Here is a 22809-nt window from a genome sequence, read left to right as displayed (position 1 = left end):
AACAATAACTGCGTAGTAATCGGCAGCCAATGATAACTCAGAGGGGCAGGCGCCACACGGCCGATTCGACCTTGGATTGGATAGCACGGACCTGAAGCCACCAGCGTCTGATGAGCTCATGAATGAATGGTAATTACAAAAGCATCACATTTCACAACATCGCCTAAATACTAACACTAATACATATGTGGTATCCTTTTGGATTAATAATTCTGCAATTGCCCCCCCCCCCAATTTTTTTTTTATAATTTAAATTATAATTGCATGGTGGAGTATAAAGTGGTTTGTGTAGTGAAATTCCACTTGTGTATAACACGTACTATTTTACAGCATGTAGAGGAGTACCAGTGTAGCGTCCAAGTAGGGGTTCTCCGAGAAATATCACTGAATAGAAAACAAAAACTCAAGGATACGGTACCAACTTTTGGAAATGCTGCTCTTAACGCCGTTTAATCAACAACATTAGAGCATCTTCCCTGTCTAATCCACGCAGGGAGTCAGCATTAACAATCAATCAATCAATCAATTAATTAATCTGAATTGCTATATTGTGTGTGTGTGTGTGTGTGTGTGTGTGTGTGTGTGTGTGTGTGTGTGTGTGTGTGTGTGTGTGTGTGTGTGTGTGTGTGTGTGTGTGTGTGTGTGAGAGAGTGAGTGAGAGTGAGAGTGAGAGTGAGTGTGAGTGTGAGTGAGTGAGAGTGATATTTCAGTTCAAAACTTTGCACAATCTGGGCGGTGGGCCACTGGGCTACCCTTGATTTTGGCGGATTATCTTTCACCGTGTCATTTGTCAATACTTTATGGATGTCACACTTTCAATTAAGAATTATGGACACATAGGCTACAGTAGTTGTAGTTGTAGCATTAAGAGTAGTAGAACTAAATGCACCGGTGTTTGCAGCAGCTGGTGTCTTAAATAACTTCCTGTCTCTTTAAATAAATAACTGGGGAGGTGCAGTAAGCAGTGTCCCGGATCAAAGTGACACAACGTTGCAGCTCAATATTATGGAAGTTGGAATTTTACAGTAACTCCACCCGAGAACGTACAATTGTATTACTCATTCTGTTCTTCTTGATCATAGTGACTTTGTTGCAATATTGCTTCATAGGAAATGGGGCGAAAGGTCATATTATCTACTTGCTCATTGAATCAGTGGGCGCTAGATTTTGACGGGAACTTGGAGAGAATCCTGAGAAGTAAGTTCTGATCAATTAGATTGGGTAACTACACTACAGGGTGCATGTTTGAGCATACATGCATGAGTTGAAGATACAATGTCTCCCTCTTTGCTTCAGTGCATTCATAAATAGAGCTTCGTTAAAGGTCACACATGGCGTTGCAGGCATAGGCTATTGGATACACAATGGTTCCTGCTTTGCAGATTCTGAGCTCTCAATAGGAATCTTGCAAATCGGTCATTATCATGACACAAACATGTTTTCTCATTACAGGCATTGAGAGAGCCAAGTCTCAAGGGGCAAAATACAGATTGGGACCAGAACTGGAAATATGGTATTACTCCCCCTCCTCATTGACTGTATACGGCATATAGGCTATACCTGTTGCGATTTTCATGATCTTTTTTTCTGACGTTCTCAAAGCTCAGTGAATTTGCATTGAATTAGTTGGCAACACAGTTTTATGTGATGACCTCTCCTTCTTCTCTCCCTCGCCTCTCCCTTTCTTGTCTGCTTGACCATTAGTGGGTACGGCTGTGCGGACCACTTCTATGAGTCGGACACTCTGCTACACTGCTTCCAGGTCCTGAGGAAGCTGCTGGAGTCCCCTGTCACTCAGGACATCATCTGTGATGTGGGAATGTTAGTGGTACCTCATGCATTAATGCCCGATCCCTAATTGATCCCCTACACCCTGCCCCTACCGTCTCTGTATATGTGGAGATCTGAGAGGATTGGATAGATGTATGGAATATGAGGATGGCTAAGCCTAGAAGAGAGCAAGGTGTATCTGTATTACCTATTGCCCACACAAATCCACTCAACTCTCCCCAAGTGCTTAGGTGTGGGGGCTAGGGATCAATTTGTGATCGGGTGTAGCAGTTCAGCACTCGTTTGTGCCTGAACTGTCATGAATCAGAAAATAAGGTCTTCTCACGTAGAAATTACATTTCAGTAACATGTGGATATTGCGCTATATGTCCCTCACAGGCCCATCATGCATCATAATGTTCGCTACAACTGCAGAGTTATTTTCCTCAACAAGTAAGTCTCTAAAATTAGCAGTCCTGAAAGCACGCTAAGTAAGTATGTTTACTTTTTTATCAGTACCAATGGATCTGAATTTTTTGTCGTGCTTTTTTACCCTCTTTTCAAAGGAAAATACTGCTGATCCGACCCAAAATGTTACTCGCCAACTATGGGAACAATAGGGAGTTCCGTTGGTTCTCACCTTGGAATCAACTCAGGTGGGAGGGTGAACAGCTCACTGAAACTATTATTTGAATAAAACTACTCTGACCCTCTGACATAGTAGTATTGTTAACTGTTCAGAATTTAGGCCCTATCAATGTTTTTCACTTGACATTTTATAATGTTTTGTTGTTTATATCTGGTTTCTACAGACATGTAGAGGAGTATTTCCTTCCTAGAATGATTCAGGACGTGACAGGACAGGTAAGGGCAATGTCTCTCCTCCCTACCCTGGGGTTTTGGTGTGTACTAACACAGATCAGTGATAAGAGGATTATTGGTTGCTTAATTTAAAGAGAAACTCAACCAATAGCAAGTATGTGCAGCTATCAATAATATCAGCTGTTATTCCTCTCCTGAAGGCCACTGTCCCATTTGGTGACTGTGTCCTCTCAACCAAAGACACCTGCATCGGGAGTGAAATCTGTGCTGAGCTGTGGAACCCCAGGAGGTAGAGGCTTTTGTTTATTGTTAACCATCTCTTCCTGTAGTTATCCAGGGATGGTTTGCATAATACTGTATTAATAAAGTAAATCTACAGGTATTGCTGAGTCAAGAAAGAAAGAGACCTTCAGATAACATTCTTCTCAGCTCTGTGCCATATTGAGATTGTGTCTATTCAGTAACTAAAACTAGTTAGTTAGTTACTGATCAGTAACTTAAACTAGTTAGTTAGTTACTGATCAGACACAATCTCAATAGGGCACAGAGCTGAGAAGAATTTACGAATAATTCACTAAATCAGTAATCACAATTTGTATTGAATGGATTTGAAGTATATATTTGAGATCTATTCATAGTTGTTACATTGCTTGTGTGATCTAATGGATGTCATTTTCTTCTAAGACACATTTTGTGTTATAGTAGGTACTGTAAATGTCATGTACTCAACAGCCCTCATGTGGACATGGGTCTGGATGGTGTGGAGATCTTTACCAACTCCTCCGCCAGCTACCATGAGCTACGCAAGGCTGACCACAGAGTCAACCTGGTCAAGTCAGCCACCACCAAGGTCACACACACACACTCACACACACACACACACACTATGTGTGTATGTGCAGTCAGAATTCAGATCTGAAAACAAAACTAGCTTGTAATATGCTCTTATGACAATAACCTCCAGATGGCACTGTTTTATTTCTTAATTAAATGATACTGAACCATGTCCAGTAGACAAAATCAGATGTCTTTTTTGCATTATAGTGATCATATTAAGATGTATAGAAGTATAAGTTTCCTCCTTGTGTGGTATAGTTAGTAATGTCTTTTCCTTTGCAGAGTGGAGGGATCTACATGTTTGCCAACCAGAAGGGTTGTGATGGAGACAGACTCTACTATGATGGCTGTGCCATGATCGCCATCAATGGGGACATTGTGGCCCAGGGAATGCAGTTCTCTCTGGATGAAGTGGTAAGAATAGGAAAAACATACTGTAACATAAAGGTATTACATGTTGCAAGCCCAAAGCAGCCTTTTCTTTCAGTTTCATTTTTAGTGTTTGGAGATTGTAATGCCCCCAGTGTTGACATTCTAAAGTTTAGTCTTAGGTAATATGGAACCTCCCCAATAACAAACATGGCAAAGATCCTTTTGTGTGTGTGTGTGTGTGTGTGTGTGTGTGTGTGTGTGTGTGTGTGTGTGTGTGTGTGTGTGTGTGTGTGTGTGTGTGTGTGTGTGTGTGTGTGTGTGTGTGTGTGTGTGTGTGTGTGTGTGTGTGTGTGTGTGTGTGTGTTGCAGGAAGTTTTAACTGCCACTCTGGATCTGGAAGATGTCCGCAGCTACAGAGGGGAGCACTGCCACCCACACGTGGTGAGCTCACTGAGCAGCCATCTTGGTTTCAGAAATACACTATATTCCCACTGAAACTGACCACTCAAATAAGTCAGAGCTACTCAAATGCACTACAATATTCAGGTCCTTTTTCCAGGGTTGTGTTCTCTGATATATTTTCCTTTCCCATGCCTACAATATTTAAGGGAGTGTCTCTTCACCTCCTCCCCTGCAGTTATTGACACACTCAAAATAGCCTGCTTTTCCCATGATTTTCTAATTGTTACCATTTGTATCATTGTATCATTTGCTGAGGTGTCCTCCTCTCACTATTTGTCCAGGAGTATGAGCACAAACCTTGCCACCGGGTCAAAGCTGACTTCTGTCTGTCTGATGAAGAAGACATCTACCTCCCCACTCACCAGCCTATCCAGTGGCAGTTCCACACCCCTGAGGAAGAGATCAGGTATGGGATTGGTAGGCCTACAGTATACAGTAGCTCTACATGTGACTTTCATTTTACCCTGACTGCTACTAATATTGTGTCTGTAATTGAGTCGTCTGTCTTTGGTGGAGACGATCCCAGTTAGAAGAGGGAAAAAACCTGAGGGAAGTTGCTGTAAAACTGGAAAGACTTGTTTTTTTATATGCTAGTTTCCAGATCATGTGACATACTACCCACCTCTCAGACAGTACACTGACTTGATTCATGTTGTGTACTGTACCTTGTTTGTTCACTAAACCTTTGTCTTCTTGCCTATGGTGTGTTTAGCCTGGGTCCTGCATGCTGGCTGTGGGACTACCTGAGGAGGAGTGGGCAGGTGAGCACTGCTATATTTACCTGGTAAAAATTATAGTGATTGATGGATGAATAAATTAATAGTTTAATGAATGAATGAACATACAAATGATTAAATCAATAGATTAATGAACAGACACATTGATACATAAATATCATTAGTTAATGTGTAATTGTTTTCCAGGCTGGTTTTCTCTTGCCCCTGAGTGGTGGTGTGGACAGCGGCTCTACAGCTTGTATCGTCTACTCCATGTGTGTCCTGGTCTGCCAGGCTGTCAGAGACGGCAGTGAGTACTGGGGCCTGTCTCTCTGTGGAACTAAACTGAAAACCATAAGCACACACTCATAAAAGTCAATGGCAGCTATTGTTCTTTGACCGTCAGTTACAGTTTGTCCTCTTGTGTTGCACTTGTGGAGAGATACAAGTGACAGTGCACTTGTGGAGAGATACAGTACTATACTGTGCATGGCATTCTCTTATGCTGACATATGACAATACTTAAACTGTAATGGTTTACCCTGCAGTTTATGAACATGGGTCCTTCATTCTCTCCTCTCTGTGCTTCAGACAGCCAGGTGCTGGAGGATGTCCAGCAGGTGGTTTGTGATGTGTCCTACACCCCCATGGACCCACAGGAGCTGTGTGGACGTCTCTTCATCACCTGCTACATGGCCAGTGAGAACTCCTCAGAGGGCACCCGCAACATGGCCAAGGATCTGGCCAATCAGATTGGCAGGTGGGCTTCGCTGGTCCTTTCATAGAGTATATAGACACAACATAGAATAGCAAAGGCTAGCAATACAATACCTACAGGTATAAAAGTGTTATTTCTTTCTTCAAGTGTTTGGTAGCACTTTTTTTTTAGCAATGTGGGAATTTATAGTGGCTATTGTGGCATTGGACCAAAAAGGCAGACAATTATTGGACAGTTTAAAGGGGAAAATCTAGGATTCAAACAACAACAAAGGGTTCTCCATGCCACTGTTTTGGTAGCTGAGGGATGGGGCTGGAGAAATGTAACCATTCAATGACTGGGTTTGCAATGACTGGGTGATTGCAACCACAATGATAGTGTTTGCAATGTGATTGCAATGATAGTTTTAACCATGTTTTGATGCAAGTGATGCAGATGTTCTGTTTTGTACACATTTGTTTATTCAGCTCACACATAAACATCAACATTGACATGGCAGTAAAAGGCATGCTGGGAATCTTCTCCATGGTTACGGGAAAGTGGCCCCAGTTCCGTGCTAATGGTGGAAGCACCAGAGAAAACCTTGCCTTGCAGAATGTGCAGGTTAGCTGTGAAACTATATATTTTCTTGCTTGCATCTCTCTTCTCTTTTCTCACACCATTTGCTGACCAACTCACACACATTCACCACACGTTTCACACATATGTGTTTCAGTTAAACGGCCTGATCTGAGTCAGCAATTGTGCAGGTGGGCATGCGGGCGGGCAGGCGGGCGTGTGTGTTCATTCTTTGTTTAACACACACTATATCCTCTCCCCCACAGGCTCGTATCAGGATGATCCTGGCCTATCTCTTTGCTCAGCTCAGCCTGTGGGCTCAGGGGAAGCCTGGCGGCCTCCTAGTTCTGGGCTCAGCCAATGTAGACGAGAGGTGAGTGGTAGAGGCTGTCAATGTCAACCTAATCACCCCCAGCTTTCAACTGGCTCTTTTATCCCTCTCCTCTCCCCTGCAACCCTTCCCCAGGCCATTGCTGCAAAAGAGATGTTTTCAGTCAACTTGTACTTGTTTTCAGTAGCTTCCCATTTTAGGAATGTTTGCCTTCTCACCTCAACAAGCTACAATGGTCTGACAATAAACTGAGTCAAGTAACAGTGAGAACAAATAAGAGAGAGCTACTGTATGACCCTTCTCTTGACCCTTATATCTCTTTCATGTCCCTCGCTCCTGCAGCCTCACTGGCTACTTCACCAAGTACGACTGCTCCAGTGCTGACATCAACCCCATCGGGGGCGTCAGTAAGACTGACCTGAAGAGCTTCCTGCAGTACTGTGTGGAACAGTTCCAGCTCACCGCCCTCAGAAGGTGACACACTACTCTACTCTCCTTCTCTGTGATGGTATATACTGTAAAGAGTAATGTTAATGTCAGGTGAGTCATTGTAGCTACGGTGTTTCTGTCCTCTGTAGTATCTTGGCTGCCCCTCCTACTGCAGAACTGGAGCCTCTTATTGACGGAGAGGTGTCTCAGACTGATGAGGTAATGCCTTATCACCACTACAAAAGCTATACTAGCTTTAGCTATACTATACTATTAAGAGTCGAAACTGAGGTACATATTCAACAAGAGCATGAGAGGGTTAGGGTTAGGGTTAGGGTTTGTCTCAGTAATTGTTTGCCTCAATCATTTCTGTGGGCTCTCAGCTAGCTATACCCTCCTTTTAGAGAATATCTTAACATACAGTTATTTGGGACTTTCATTGATTTCATTTATTGATTGTATACCAGACAAGGGGAATACCAATGTCTTAGTTTCCTAGGCCCTCTGATTTCGCTGACTTTCACTTATCTTCTTTCCTGGGGTGTAGGTCTGCCACATAGTGTCAACTCTTTTTATCAAATGTTTTTTTTTGTCTGCACTCTCTCACACTCTGCGCACACACACACACACACACTGCCAGAATAGACCACCTTTATGCACCAGCTTGCTTTTAGGAAGATGTTTTGGGAGGTTTGTTCTATCAGTAGGCCTACCTACCTGCTGTATCAAAAACGTTCCATTCTGTATGTAGACTAATATGGTAGAAGTCATACCATGAAATCATTTGCTCTCTTCAGCTTGAATATTTGTTGTCATTGTCCAGTCATGTTTTCCCTCCTGGCCTTGTGTTGATTGTCACAGAACGTCCCATTATGGGTGTTCAGGCTATATATACCACCTCCCAAGCTTGGGAGATTAATGTTTCTGCCTGGATGTCATCTGTGCATGTGGCTCAGTGGTTTAAATCAAGCCCTGTTATGAGGTAATTTGACCTCCTCCTTCCTCCTTTTCCCCTCTCACACACTGGCAAGTTCCATTACCCACACTTGGTCCTCTGTGGCTCAGTTGGTACAGCATGGCGCTAACAACACTTAGGTTGTGGGTTTGAATCCTGCTGGGACCATATATACTGAAATGTATGCACTCACTGCAATGTAAGTCGCTTTGGATAAAAGCGTCAGCTAAATGGCATATATATTATATTATATTACTTGCATACTACATAGAATACATGGCCAATACATTGCTTCATTCAAAATGGTACAGTATGCTAGTTATTAGCTATTAGACCATAATCTCCCTCTCTCCCTGTTTGTGTGCGTGTGTGCGTGTGTGTGTGTGTGTCCAGTCGGATATGGGGATGACCTACTCTGAGCTGTCTGTGATTGGCAGACTAAGGAAGATCTCCAAGTGTGGACCGTACAGCATGTTCTGTAAACTCATCCACACATGGAGGGAAGCCCTCTCCCCTCTACAGGTCAGACGACTCCTTGCGTATTCCACAATGCTACGCCACATCCTCTTTTCACACCATCAGAGGTCAACCCTGGAAAACAGGGGGAAAAAGTGTAATGATAGAGAAGAGTATTCGTACACTGCATGATCCAGCACAGTGCCTCGATAGGCCTACACTGTACAGCATCTGATAATGGCTGACCCTACGTCTTGCCTATGATATTTATTTGCATGGTTGTAAAACAGTCACAACTAATAACATATTTTTGTCGTGACTGTTGTCATTCCAGGTAGCCTCCAAGGTGAAGCACTTCTTCAAGATGTACTCTGTGAACAGACACAAGATGACCACTGTGACTCCGTCTTACCACGCCGAGAGCTATGGCCCTGATGACAACCGCTTTGACCTCAGACCTTTCCTCTACAACACCCGCTGGTCCTGGCAATTCAGATGCATTGATAATCAGGTGGGGGTCTATAAGTGACCATTTACCATTGATCTGGCATAGGCTGACAGTTCAAGTGATTGAACTGTTCTGCTTTATTGGATTAATGACCTGTATTGGTAGAAGTTATTTTAGTATGCTAAATACAAGCTTTACTTTGTTTGCTTTTTCTGTAGTTAAATTGTGAATAATAAGCAAGTTATTAGTTGATGTTTTAATAACCCACTGTATATGATTTTAAAATAGTTATTGTTATTTCATACACAGGTTTCCCAAATGGAGGCTCGGAATGACCATCATCTGTAATGTGTCCGCAATGCCTGAGCAACATACCAAATAATCTGTCTAAACTGTGACAATGAGCACTGTGGTGGTAGTTTGACTTGGTTTGAAACCTGGGTTGTTTGCATTCCACAAGACTGTGTTAACCTAGTTGAACCACCTCTGTTGTACTAGAGAACCACAGCACAAGCTACACCTGGTCTTACTCTACTGTACACACTAGTCTGTGCCTTATTATTGTATTCTTAAACTAGTTCTAAACTCATTGCTCTTATTCAGTATTTCCCATTTGAAAATGAGTATTTCTTGTCAGGGTTGGTGAAGCCTGATTTTACACTGTTAAAACTATGTACTTGAATATGTTGATGTTGATGATGGAATTGACTGAATTGACTGAAACTAAAGGCCAATATGTTGGCTATAAGGGGGTTAACTATGTCCTATAATAATCTAATAAATAAGTAGGCCTATTTCAGGTTCGAATACATTATATGTTTGTTTTTATATTGATGTTTTGTTTGGCTATTAAACATTTTAGCCTTGTACGCTGTCCTGTTTATTTACTAAAACGAGGTGAACAGGAAGTTAAGTGCTTTGAAAGCGACACAAAGTGAAATAACACCAAAATTCCAAAATAGGTGAGGGTAGGGGGGGCTGACAAAAAAATCGTTATAATTTTTGACAAGTAGGCCCACCACTTGGTTGAGAAGGCGCACACGACTTTACTGGATTGGAGTCCTTGACGCTTTTGAGTTGCGCGCGGTGAGTCACCAGCTTTTGAAAAGTGATACTTGAAGACAGGGGAGGAGGAGTGAGCAAGTTTTGACGTTTCCTTAAAAAAGATTGCCCTTTGTTATGCTGTGGTGAGAGGAGGAACTGTGAGTAAAATGCGAACCATGGAGATTAGTCTGTTAGAAATCATGTTTTAGGTCATTGCGCTGGCTCTTTGACGTTTTATTCTATACCCAAATAACATTCAAAGGTTGTGTTTTTTTCTATCGGTGGAAGTGAGGTACGGACGGTGTAAACAAGTTACTCTCGCTAGTTGTCAAATCAGCTGGATGGAATCGGAGCCACTACTAACTGGAAGCATTAATCGTGGTTCGCCAGATTACGGTTCCCACCCGGACAATAGTCAATTTGACAAGGAATCCCCAAAATCGCGACGTCTAGCCTACTCGGTGGCTGGGGAGTCCTGCTCTATCGAAGGGGGTAAGTGAAGGTGAATGAGCCACAGCTCAACTTTGGAGTCAGGTAAAATATGCAAATGTCAGTAACACACCGTCATCACAGACGTAGGCAATTATTTGGACTTATTGTATCCATATCCAGGGATAAATAATTACAGACCTAAATATATAAACCTGAGCAAACTATTGTGTTATATTACTCAACGTTATTTGCACACACACACACACACACACACACACACACACACACACACACACACACACACTCTCTCTCTCTCTCTCTCTCTCTCTCTCTCTCTCTCTCTCTCTCTCTCTCTCTCTCTCTCTGCTTGCCGCTTATCAGTGTGCAATGCATCTGATCCATTGAACGATCAGTCTTAAATCAAACTACATTGTTTTCAGCACATGGGGACAGATATTGACTGATAGGCTACTTCTGTACAGGATAGTTATGGATTCTTTATTGGACGAAAGGTTAATGTACATCAGCATCCATTGATATGCTTTGTTAACCTATCTGTTAATTCAACACTAAATATGCAGCGCAATAGTAATCATTAACAGGAAGACTTGCTAAAATGCAACTGCATTGAGGTGTTTCCTTGGAAAAGTTGCCCTGTCAGAGACACCCACCCATGACACATTGTAGTCAGCAGTGGTGCTGTAGAGGGAAACTAAAGTCTAGAGGTTAGTCATCTTCTGTCAGTGTCAGCATACAGTATGCTCCAGGGGCAGGACTTGTCATTCAAGGTACAGAGGGGAAACAATAGTCATCTGAAATTGAAACGACATCAACCATTCATGTGACCAAAGCCTATCTGACTGGGGAAAATCAATTTGAGACCGGTGGAGTGACATGACAGATGAACAAGCCAATGACATTCTGAGTATACTGTACACTAAACAGTTTATCAACTGTCTGTCCAATATTGGGAAGAACGCATGCTAAACTTCACATTGTCCCATTTCCTGTTGACCTAGCAGTACCCTAGATAAACCCTGGCCATTTGTCACATCCTGTTGTACTGAAGAGGTAGCTCTTCTTTATACAATACACAGCTTACAGAGAGACAGTGATAGTAGGTTAGATGGCGACAGAGAAACTCCGGAGATGATATAGCCTCTTGACAGACAAGAATAGCGATATGAATAGGAGGAGTTGTTGTGGGCCGACACTGAAAATAGACTATTATAATGTAATTTGTCGGAGAGTCCAGTGAAGCAAACACAGTCCAGTTGTTGACATTTAGGCGTTATCAGTTCTGTGGAATGAACGACCAGAATCAGAGGAGGGTAATTTAATATGTGCCTGAACGGATGATTGAAACACACTATTCACCCACAGTTGATTTGATTTTGATTTGATTTTTTTTAATATAAAGAATGTACTGTACTGTGTTCTGAACAGTATGTTCGTATGTGTACATGCTTAAATACTTTCCCCCAAGGCAATTCAAATAGGTAGAATTCAATGTACACACAGGCCTGCAGTCTTGTCTGTTTAACTGTCATTGTTGTGGCATTACTATAGTGGCCACTGATGCAGGTAGTAAGAGAAGAAGGAGCACACATTGTTTTACTTTCATTTGTTTTCATTCACTTCACTTCATTTCATAAGTGTTGACAAGATAAGAGTTAAATGCATCAGACTACTACTATTACTATAGGCTGTTTGTTTGTGTTCTTGGATTATAATGTTTCTAATTTCTTACAAAGATGATGAGGACCTCAACCTACAGCAAGCTATTGTATTTATTGAGGACGCCATACAGGTAAGAAACATTTTTGAATCAATTACTTTGACTTTCACCTGTTACTAAAATGCTGTTTTGTTAACACAATGTAATATGTTTGTCTTTAGTACCGCTCTATCAATCATCGGGTAGATGCAAGCTCCTTACGTCTGTACAGATGGTACTACTCCAGGATATGTCAATGGTAAGTCAATGTGTTGGCCTTTCATGTGGACTATATGTATGTCTATCAATGTCTTTGTTTTCTGGGCAATCTGATGGTTTTCCAGCCTGTCATAATATCTCCTACCACATCTGAAAGAATTACCCTTCCTTATTTGAACTCGGATGGGTTTTACTTACTGCACACTCGACAATGGGCTTCACTGAAACACATGGCCACACACTAGTATTAGCACCTGTTTCACTATGACTCTTAGTAAGCTAGAACCTGTTTGCTTCCTATGTGGTTTACTCTCATAAAGAAGTGAGATGTGCTCCCTTGCACGTTATGACTGTGTAGACACCATCACATCTTCCATCGTAGGTTAGAGGTGTCAGGTCTGACCTTTTCTTGAGGTTTTGACTCATTCCCAAAATGCCAATGTTGCTAAGGGGGCTGGGTGTGATCATCGCGGTGGTCCTGGCTTTGGCCTTCATCGAGAGACCCTCCTCCCTCTCCTACACATCAGACCCCCGCTTTCGCCCACCCTCCTGGGAGCCTCCCTGTGGCCTGACCGAGAGCATAGAGATGGTCTGTCTGGTGGTCTTCGCTCTCGACCTCACTGTCAAGGTAACCAGTAGTAGCCATTAGTCAATGAAGTATTTGTCTCTGACCCTTTTATTACTGTATATTTCTTCTATTACAAACAATACCAGCCTCTTCTAACTTAATTTACCCACTACTAAGATGAAGTCCAAATGGCCAATAACAACATTTTCACATTCACATCTATTGGCATTGTTTTATCCCTTTGTCATGCATTAGTTTGAATTCACACTTTCCACGAAATGTGAGCGAGTGTTGACGAAAAGGAGATTTCCCCCCTTATGATCCAGTGGGGTATTCAGACCAGTCGCAGGCGAGCATGTGAGACGGCCACATAGTTTCTATTTATCTCACTCGCTCGCTCACTCACAGTATCCCATGTGTGCTGTCACCTCATTGATTTACACAGTTTCAATCTCTACCCGTTTGGTAAATCATTGATGAGTTTCTTAAGCTTTTTTCAACATGATGGACCAGGTGTAGACAGCTAATTTTTCTCGCTCGCTCGCCTATGGTTTGACTTAGAGTTGGAGATGACAGTGTTTTTATTTAAAATATATATATCTTTGGGTCTTACAGTGTGGAGTAACTTGATTTATTTTGTTCTTAGAGTTATTTGATTGGCTGGGAGGAGTTCCGGAAGAACAAGTGGTTGATTAGCTACATCCTGGTCATCTCAGCGTCTGTCATTGATTGGACATTGTCTTTGAGCATGGTTTGTGATGAGGTGAGTTCACATTCAATTTATTGGTTTCCAAATTGTTTCATAACAAGTCAAGTTTCTTAATGTATTTGTAGAAAGGTAGATTCGTGTTCCAAAAACTGATTTCCCCCCCCTTTTTTTAATGGTAGAATTTAAGAGTCAGGAGACTCATTAGACCATTCTTCCTCCTCCAAAACTCCTCCCTGATGAAGAAAACCTTGAAGTGCATAAAGAGGACCCTCCCAGAGATAGCCAGGTACCGTGTACACTGATTTACATGGACAACAACACTTAGTTAAATCACTAAATCAGAAGTCCTCAAAAGCACTCTCACTTCTTTGAATGTGTACATACTTCCTCAAAATTGTACAGATGGGTATATTTGCGGTCATGTGTTAGTACATGTAAAACCCACTATGTTCCCGTAGGCTATTTGTTATTAAACATTACAATGAAAAGATATACTGTATTGGTATTTTCAATCATCCACACGAGAAGTGATAAAGCATATCATATAAGCATAGCATATAATGTTATGAGTGGATATATTGTTGGCTTTATAAGTAGCTTTATTGAAGACCTTATCAGTATGAGTAATCATTCAGTTCATGAAATAATTTATGTTGATTATCTTTGGTCAGCTAATGCATTACTAACCTTATCCTCTACTCATTAGTTTGACTAGCCCAATTTATGATACCTGTCCTTGTCCTGAAGTGTCTGTGTGTCTGTGTGTCTGTGTGTCTGTGTGTGTGTGTGTGTGTGTGTGTGTGTGTGTGTGTGTGTGTGTGTGTGTGTGTGTGTGTGTGTGTGTGTGTGTGTGTGTGTGTGTGTGTGTGTGTGTGTGCAGGCGCGCGTGTTGGCCACATCCAAGTCCTAACATACCTCCCCTCTCTCTCTCCTCCCAGTGTTATCCTGCTCCTGGCCCTCCACCTCTGCCTCTTCACCATGTTTGGCATGCTGCTCTTTGCTAAAGGAACGGTGCGGTCACACCTTACTCTACAACTGTACTCTTGTCGCTGACACCCTGTCTTCAAGCCTAAACATGCCCTTACACACACCTCACTGATACTGTCTATCTATACACCTGGTTAGGGCTCTGACTGACCTTACAGCACCACCCAGTGGTAAATGTATAGCATTGCACCTACCTTGATTGAAAGACTGAGGGCTCCAATTTGCATGTGCAAAAATGTATAAAATGGGTGCAATTGGGTTAGGGTTAGGGTTAAATATTTCTAATGGACACAATGGAAAATAATCCAATGGGAGTTTTGAATAGTGTGTCTAGTGTTTCCATGATATGCAAATACATTTTCAGTCTGTTTACAAAACCTCTGGTTGAATAATCAGCGTTTTCCCAGAAACATTGTTAAAGACAAGGTACAATAACAATCATGCTAAATTCCGAGTTGTTGTATTTTTGCTTTGCCCAGCACTATTTGCTCCAGCAAATTAGGACCCTAAGACTATTTAAAAGTGGATTTTTCCCAATTGTTTTTGCCAAAGTGTCTCTTTAAATGACACACAATTGATGCAGTGCTTAGTCTATAGCCCCCCTCTCCTTACTCAGCCAGGATAAAGCACAACCGTCAAAGCTTAAGTTGTCCATTGATTGTTATGGTGACATTGTTGGTAAAAAGCGACCTCTTCTCCCTGTTACTAGAACCCAGAGAACAATGGGGAGTGGGAGACCTACTTCAGAGACCTGCCCCGTTCTCTCTCCTCTCTGCTGGTCCTCCTCACCACTGCCAACAACCCTGATGGTGAGTTCACTGTACTTACTGTATGTCATATCAATGAACTCAATACCTATTACACTGGGCATCCAGTTGTGTCAGCGTGAAATGCATTGGGAGAGTGAATCTATGCCTATCTCTCTAGAACTACAGTACAGGAAATATGTTATATAATTACTGTTTACAATTAGTCTGTATTAATTAGTCAATTAGTATGTAGCAAATACAGTGCTACGTATTGTATGGTTCACTCCTTGACCTAAACCTATCTTAACTATTTTAACAGTGATGATTCCTGCCTACTCCTTGAATCGAGGATACTCTATCTTCTTCATCCTTTTCAGTGGATTTGGTAAGCCCCACCGAATGAACATGCTGACTTCTAAGTTATTGAACTAAGTCTGATTATAATTGCTCATCTGTTGTTTAATTACTATGACATAAACTTGTTCACTATAACAACAATCCTTTCTGTTTGTTTGCAAACTTGATTTTTGTTTTTTGTTTTTTTCTCTCAGGAACCTACTTCTTGATGAACTTGCTAACTGCTATCATATACAACCAGTTCAGAGGATACCTGCTGGTGAGTTCAACACTTGTCCTTAATGGTACAGTAGCAGATTCATACTATATAGATTTCTTGCATATTCACTAGAGCATATCAATCTCACTTTTGATACATATTAAGCTATCGTTCTGAAAAAATATCAACATTTATAACCAGCTACTGTTCTGTCCTGTCAGATGTCTGTCCAGACGTCCATCATCAGGAGAAGACTGGGCATCAGAGCTGCCTTCGGGGTCATGTCCTGCCAAGGGCGGAGCCAAGATGAAGCAAACACAGAGGAGCAAGTGTAAGTAAATTTCTTGGCAGTCTCATTCTACAGACAGACGGACAGACACAGACATGCACACACACACACACACACACACACACACACACACACACACCGAGTGACCTCTGAGCTCACTAACTACTGTATTTGCACACAGTCTAATGTAAAGTCTTTACATTGTCCAACGTTTTGTCTTTCCTAGACAGCAAGTACGGGTGGATGCTGTCTTACAGGTCATGGAGAAGGTCCAAATGAAGTCTTACTACAGGCAAGCCATCATCATGGTGAGCCAGGAGATTACACTATGTTCACTTTTTATTCTTCACTTACACATAGAAATGTGCAGTGCCTCAACTCTCTCTGATTGTGCCACCGTTTCCTCCCCCCTCTGTCTCTCTCTTGCTCTTCCTGTCCCTTCTACTTGCCCTCCTCTGTAGAAAGTGCAGCAGTTCTCAGATGGCTTCATCCAATGGGAGGCCTTCAGGAAGCTTTATGATGAGCTGGACAAGGATCGCATCAAAGAGGTAACCATCTCATTCGTTCTTTGCTTTACTTATGGGAATAGCAAAGGGTTGTCTCAGTGGTACTGCATATGTGGATTGGCTTTACTGTATCATAACTCTACACATTGTTTGGTGTGATGATCAGGAGCATTCATTGTCACCGTATCTCTCCTGCAGCACCCTCCCAAGCCGGAGTACCAGTCCCTGTTCCTCCAGAGGCTGCAGCTGGTTTTCAGCCACTACTATATCACTGTGTTGGGCAATGCTGTGGCCCTGGCCAATGTCATATCTATATGTGTAAGTCCAACAGGCACGTACAGTACTGTACGTCATCATGTGGATAGCTCACAGCTCTGATTTAATGTTAGTTTCCATACAGAAACTTGATTTGGTTCAGTGGCCACTTTTTTTCTTCAAATGTATTCAGTGTAGTTCAATGATGCTTTATTGCCATGACATTCAAAGAAACATTGCCAAAGCATAAATTCATGAATTGAGTAATTCATTGTTGTGCGTTGCAGACCATCCTGGTGCTGGACTCAGAGAAGACTATAGAGGAGCGGGATGACTACTACATGGAGGTTATTAATAACCTGCTGTGTTTATATTCCCATTTCACATTTACAGTATGATTTCTCACTATCACTAATTACAGAACAGAAAAGGCCTCCCTCAAAATTGATTATAGGTATTTGATATATTCTTCACCTTTTTGAACCAGCCATTTAATGTTGGACAAAGCCTCTGAAATAATTGTAGTTTATAATTCATGAGTACCCTGTGTTTCCATGCTAACTGCTGTTTCTTCCAATCATGTAGGTCATCAACTGTTTCTTCATTCTGTACTACATGTTTGAGATGGGTTTGAAGATATTTGCCTTTGGATGGAAAGGCTACCTGTCATACAGAAATAACATCTTTGATGGACTTCTCACGGTTCTCCTGCTGGTACGAGATACTTTCTTCCTTATAGATGAGAAGAAAACAGATCTGTTGTGCCCCTCTCTTTGTCATATTCAGTATATCACAATATATAACTAAGTTATATCGTTATTATAACTATAAGGAATTCATCTTCTTTTTTCTTTTTTTAGGTCCTCCAGATCTCAATTTTTGCCACCTACAAGCTTCCTTATCCTGAATGGTTGGTGTTTCTCACACTCTCAATGGTTATTTCTCTATTGCTCTCAATGAATACATTCAAAGTATGAGGAAATGACTCTCTCTCCCTGATGGATATGTTGTTATGATGGGATGTGATATGATACGCTATTCTAATAGCTACAAAAACAGGTTTATGCAATGCTTGATGTAGCATGCAGGTTGTTCAATGTCAAATATCCATATAATGATGGTATTATTCAGAGGTTGTTGGACATGTTGTGTGTTGTCCCCCAGGAACCCTGCGTTGCGTGGTCTCATGTCTCTGTGGGAGATGGTGCGCCTCGTCAACATGCTCATCGTCTTCCGCTTCCTCAGAATCATCCCAGACATCAAGGTGAGTGCTGATTCCTCTGAGCGACAGTGGTTGGAAATCAAAAGCCACCGTTTCAGTGGACTCAATAGGCAATGTGATGAGACTGTTGTGTTTGGTGCCACCTAGTGGTAAGAATTGTCTGTCTTGTTTTATCTGCCTTTAGCTCATATTTTCTGTATTGTAATCATCAGTAATCATTGTACTGTTTTAAAGTCATGCTGATATCAAGTGTGTAACGTGATATTACAACATGTCTAGTAATGGCCATCCTTATATTTCTATGATTCTTTGTAGCTGATGGCCCTTGTAGCCAGTACACTGGTTGACTTGGTGAAAAACCTCAGGGCTTTTGCAGGGATACTGGTGGTGAGTGACTTCATAACATATGTTGTTGAATCCATGTTTTCACTCTATTCAGTATGTATTCCATTCCTATACTGTAGTGTATATGTTTACTGAACACCACAAGGGCCTCATCATCACAGCTCACACATGCACAGCTCCAACTCCATCATCAAGTTTGCTGATGATACCACTGTGGTTGGCATGATCACTAAAAACAACGAGTCAGCCTACAGGGAGGAGGTAAGAGTCCTGGCGGACTGGTGCCAGGATAACAACTTCTCTCTAAATATCAGTAAAACGTAAGGAGCTGATCGTGGACTTCAGGAGGAAGAAGATGGGGAACCATGCCCCCATCTGATTCTGAGGGGCCGAAGTCAACAGCTTCAAGTTCCTTGGTGTCCACATCACTAAGGACCTAACATGGTCACACCACACTCGCCTTTTTTCCTCAGGCGGTTGAGGAAATTTGGCAGGGCCCTTAGATCCATACAAACTTCTACACATGCACCACAGAGTATCCTGACTGGCTGTATCACCGACCTAGTACGTTAGCTGCACTGCCCTCGACCGTAAGGCTCTACGGAGGGTGGTGAAAACAGCCCAGTCCATCACGGGCCGCAAGCTACCAGCCATTCAGGATATTTACTCTGAGAGGTGCAAGAGGAAGGCTGGGAAGATCATCAGGGACCCCAGCCACGCCCTGTTCTGTCTGTTCTGGCAAACCTTCTGGCAAAAGGTACTGGAGCATGCAGACCCAGTAAAGACCCAGTCCAACAGGCTCCAGAACAGTTTCTACCCACAGGCCACAAGACTGCTCAATTGCCCCCCTGCCCTGTTGTTGATCGAGGAGCAAGATTCCAAAGCAATTCACTATATCAATTACAGCTGTATGCAATGTACGTGACAAATACAGTTGGATTTGATTTGATTTGACATGCTTCTGGTTCCTCTCTGTAGGTGGTGTACTATGTGTTTGCTGTGCTTGGAATCTGGCTGTTCCAGGGTGCCATCATGGCACCAGAAAAAATAAGGTACAGAACATGATGGTACAGTCACAATTATCATTAGAGGCTTGCGCTTTATATTATTTTATGCTATGATAGGCTATTATGACATTTGTGTGAAGTTATGTATGATTATGTGTCATAAGATTATTTATTATCTTTGAGGTGAATAGACACATTTCCATCATCAGATAGATAATGATGTTCTATTTGACTCTACTCTACTTTACTGTACTCTAATCTGTTCTATTCTGTTTGATTCTATTCTCTTCTGTTATAATTGACGTTGCTGTGTCTTTGTTCTTCTCCAGCGTCATTTCCAACTCCAGCATTGAAAACATCACAACTAACTTCACCATGGAGTGTGGCTCCTATGAACAGCTTGGCTACTGGCCAAACAACTTTGACGACTTTGCTGTGGGTACCGTCTGGTCGTATCACATCTCACTCAGCCCATCAAACTGAATCATAGGCTCATGAACACAGGGGACGGCTTAGTTCCAGGCCAATGCTCCAACTTTAATGATAGCATTCTCAGCATAGCCATGTCTACCATGAAAAGAGACTGGTTTAATGAGAAAGGGTTGTAGGAGAGAATGGAACTGTAAAACAAATCATGTTTGTAATACTGCCCTATGACTCATCTGTGTAGTGTTTGACTGTAAGGGCTTGCAGAAGACAATTAAAGGGATAATCCCATAAAGAAGGTTTGGCATGTTAGCTAGCTAGCATGTGGCATATGCACTGAATAGAGTTTACTTTCGCCAGTACGGGAAATAACCTTCTTTTTCTTCTCCCTGTTTTTTTTCTCAGTCCTCCATTGTTCTCCTTTACAACATCATGGTGGTGAATAACTGGCAAGTCTTCATGGATGCCTACTCCAGATACACCACAGAGTAAGCAGACCCCAGTGTAGTAAAATACACTGACTGATGATCCAACTGTCTGTTCCATGACAGATTATCTGTCCACTGGAGGGCAGCAGTGGACACTTTTGAACTCATCAGTCATTTACATGTTGTCTATGCTTTCCTTGAATAAGGTCCACGTTCTCACTCACATCGACAATACTATCACATTGTGTCCCTGGCAGTAGTCTTTAGCAAACGCCTGTTGTCCCTTAATCCATTGTCATTTCTGGTTGGTTGGAGGGCATGCATGGTCAGTTCATCTTCCCTATTAAAGGAGATACTAAGTAGTTGTGTATCAGCTGAGTTATTGTACTGAGTAATTTGTTCATGTAAAGGTAACTCATGTCCTCTGCCCAGGTGGTCCAAGGTCTACTTTGTCACCTGGTGGCTTACCTCCTCCGTCATGTGGGTCAACCTGTTTGTGGCCCTCATCCTAGAGGTATGGTACCCTAACCATACCCTGATTGTACTGTATAAACATACAATCATTTTACCTCTGTTTTTCAATAACTTTACCTCTTTTACCCTTGTTTCACGGTACAGAATTTCATCTACAAGTGGGACCGCTGTGTCACATGTTCGGTGATAGACGTGGAGAGGACAGGTTATGAGACCACTGTCCAGCTGATGTTCAAGTAGGTGGTAGCATGTGTTCCACTCTCTGCTCTCTCTGGCTGTGGCTCTTTGTCCATTGTCTCCTGTTTGTTTGTTTGTTTGTTTGTTTGGTTGGATGCTCTTTTCTCTGCTTGTGTTGGTCTCAGCAGTTCTGTGTCATAACCTGTGATTCTTTCATTGTGAGTGGATCTGCCTGCATCGTTTCCCTCATTGCAGTCTTATTTTCTGCCTGTGTGTCCATTGCTATTAAAAGGCATTGCCTATAACTATGCTCTTTGATTTCAACTTGAGTTGTACTGTAGTTACATTTGCAAACTGTCTCACTCTTCTGAGAAGATTTGGCGTGCTTTTGGTCTTGGCAGTATGTTTGGCGTGCTTTATGATAACTGGAACATTCTTTCTTTCAACAAACTAATCAGAACATACAAATATTTCATGGATTCTTGAATCGTCTGGCTAACCCCTAACGCCTTGCATTGTACAATTGTTTTTAAAAACACTCACCCTGCCTTTTGGCTCTGTTCGTGAAAACTGACATACTGTATACTGCGAGGCTGCAGAAATGCTGAAGGTGTGATTTTGGTACGCTTTTCTACGCTTTAAGTTGAAACCTGTCTCTAAACATATTACACATAAACTCTCTCTCATCCCCTCCCACCTTTTAATTTATATTATTCTATGACTTCGCCTCCCTCCAGAGAACATATTCAAGAGCCCACAGAGGAAGAGCTGATTAGCCAACTACACCAGCACCCACACCTTCACCTCAGTCTGTGACCCCAACACCCTCCACCCACCACACCACCACCTTACACCACCTTGCAGTACGTCCAACCAGGGCTAGTGCCGTTCCTTAATATTGTGTGAATGCTTTTGGCAGGAACTCACAGGCACTAAATGGACAATTGTTTTGGGTTCTCTCAATTCTGATTGTGTTGATGCGTTTTTGTCATTTTCGTCACAAAACACTGAAAGACTCTCAGAATTATCAGTGTAGAAGCATTTGGGACTGCCTTTAGTCATAAACCAGCCTTATGTGAAATAAGACCTGCTTTATGTCATAAAATTAGCAGTACATACACATTAATTGTTCAATACTGCACTCTTCTATGAGAGGTTTTAGTGTGACTAGCCAGCAATACAATATGATGCTTGGGTTAGATAAGCATTTTTTTCATGCTTAGTCTTACTGCCTGTTTAAGGTAATCACTGTATACCATAACATAAAAAAAAAAAACTGCAATATTCTTAAGAAATGTATTTAATGGGGAGTACAAAGGGAAATACTTGCTTGGTATTGTTTATTTATTTATGGACATTTTAACCACTTTGTGTGATGTTGTTTTCATGGGTAGTGTTGAAAGCTGAGTGAAAGCTACTGTATATCTGTTGTGTGTCCTGCTTTGATGTAAATAGAGTTGAATTGCATTTTATATATATATATATATATATATATATATATATATATATATATATATATATATATATATATAAAAGCTTTATTGGGGAAAATATGGAATGCTTTAATTTGTGCTTTTTATATAAGATGGGATTTTTTTCTCAGTCACTATTTTATGAAATATTTCTTAAACATTATTATGTTTATAAATAAATGTGTAAAACAATGTTTTGTATTTCATATCTAAGTTTTGTTTTGGTCTGTTCTATCTGAAAGTTTGATTTTCAACATTTGACAATCCATCTGATAATTTCAGAGGCATGTTGCTGGGGTCTTGTGAGACCGTTTGTGTTGAGACTAAATGTGTAAGTTTGAAGTTAGCCCATG

General features: G+C 41.7%; 2 protein-coding genes across 2 annotated transcripts; both read left to right on the top strand.

Annotated features, from left to right (window-relative positions):
- The first annotated feature begins 985 nt into the window (after nucleotides 1-985).
- Nucleotides 986-9735, top strand: nadsyn1 (NAD synthetase 1). Its single transcript, XM_083664831.1, has 21 exons — nucleotides 986-1197; nucleotides 1453-1513; nucleotides 1705-1821; nucleotides 2170-2223; nucleotides 2337-2426; nucleotides 2583-2634; nucleotides 2793-2881; nucleotides 3325-3442; nucleotides 3712-3843; nucleotides 4171-4242; nucleotides 4545-4669; nucleotides 4976-5024; nucleotides 5187-5289; nucleotides 5571-5739; nucleotides 6165-6300; nucleotides 6522-6628; nucleotides 6929-7060; nucleotides 7165-7234; nucleotides 8364-8492; nucleotides 8761-8937; nucleotides 9184-9735. Exons 1-21 carry the CDS (start codon nucleotides 1113-1115, stop codon nucleotides 9220-9222), a joined length of 2106 nt encoding a protein of 701 aa, XP_083520957.1. The 5' UTR covers nucleotides 986-1112; the 3' UTR covers nucleotides 9223-9735.
- Nucleotides 9736-10069: 334 nt separating this feature from the next.
- tpcn2 (two pore segment channel 2) lies at nucleotides 10070-22634 on the top strand. The gene is made up of 25 exons (XM_083692299.1): nucleotides 10070-10410; nucleotides 12105-12160; nucleotides 12250-12326; nucleotides 12737-12914; nucleotides 13501-13617; nucleotides 13743-13849; nucleotides 14502-14574; nucleotides 15260-15359; nucleotides 15619-15684; nucleotides 15851-15915; nucleotides 16077-16186; nucleotides 16371-16452; nucleotides 16606-16692; nucleotides 16849-16968; nucleotides 17193-17252; nucleotides 17491-17619; nucleotides 17766-17815; nucleotides 18070-18169; nucleotides 18443-18514; nucleotides 19451-19524; nucleotides 19809-19914; nucleotides 20311-20393; nucleotides 20766-20847; nucleotides 20952-21043; nucleotides 21722-22634. Exons 1-25 carry the CDS (start codon nucleotides 10260-10262, stop codon nucleotides 21798-21800), a joined length of 2316 nt encoding a protein of 771 aa, XP_083548425.1. The 5' UTR covers nucleotides 10070-10259; the 3' UTR covers nucleotides 21801-22634.
- Nucleotides 22635-22809: the final 175 nt, after the last annotated feature.

The sequence above is a fragment of the Argentina silus genome (genome assembly GCF_951799395.1).
Source record: "Argentina silus genome assembly, chromosome: 2".
Taxonomy (NCBI): domain Eukaryota; kingdom Metazoa; phylum Chordata; class Actinopteri; order Argentiniformes; family Argentinidae; genus Argentina; species Argentina silus.
Note: the sequence above shows the minus strand (reverse complement) of the source record. Positions and strands in the feature narration are given on the sequence as shown.

What these genes read in the sequence shown, in the direction of transcription:
- nadsyn1 (XM_083664831.1), top strand. Translation starts at nt 1,113, where the DNA reads ATGGGGCGAAAGGTCATATTATCTACTTGCTCATTGAATCAGTGGGCG. An exon ending in GGACCAGAACTGGAAATATG is followed by an intron (nt 1,514 to 1,704) that starts GTATTACTCCCC and finishes CTTGACCATTAG; the next exon opens with TGGGTACGGCTGTGCGGACC. An exon ending in TCAGCCAATGTAGACGAGAG is followed by an intron (nt 6,629 to 6,928) that starts GTGAGTGGTAGA and finishes TCGCTCCTGCAG; the next exon opens with CCTCACTGGCTACTTCACCA.
- tpcn2 (XM_083692299.1), top strand. Translation starts at nt 10,260, where the DNA reads ATGGAATCGGAGCCACTACTAACTGGAAGCATTAATCGTGGTTCGCCA. An exon ending in GAATCATCCCAGACATCAAG is followed by an intron (nt 18,170 to 18,442) that starts GTGAGTGCTGAT and finishes GATTCTTTGTAG; the next exon opens with CTGATGGCCCTTGTAGCCAG. An exon ending in ACAACTTTGACGACTTTGCT is followed by an intron (nt 19,915 to 20,310) that starts GTGGGTACCGTC and finishes TTTTTTTCTCAG; the next exon opens with TCCTCCATTGTTCTCCTTTA.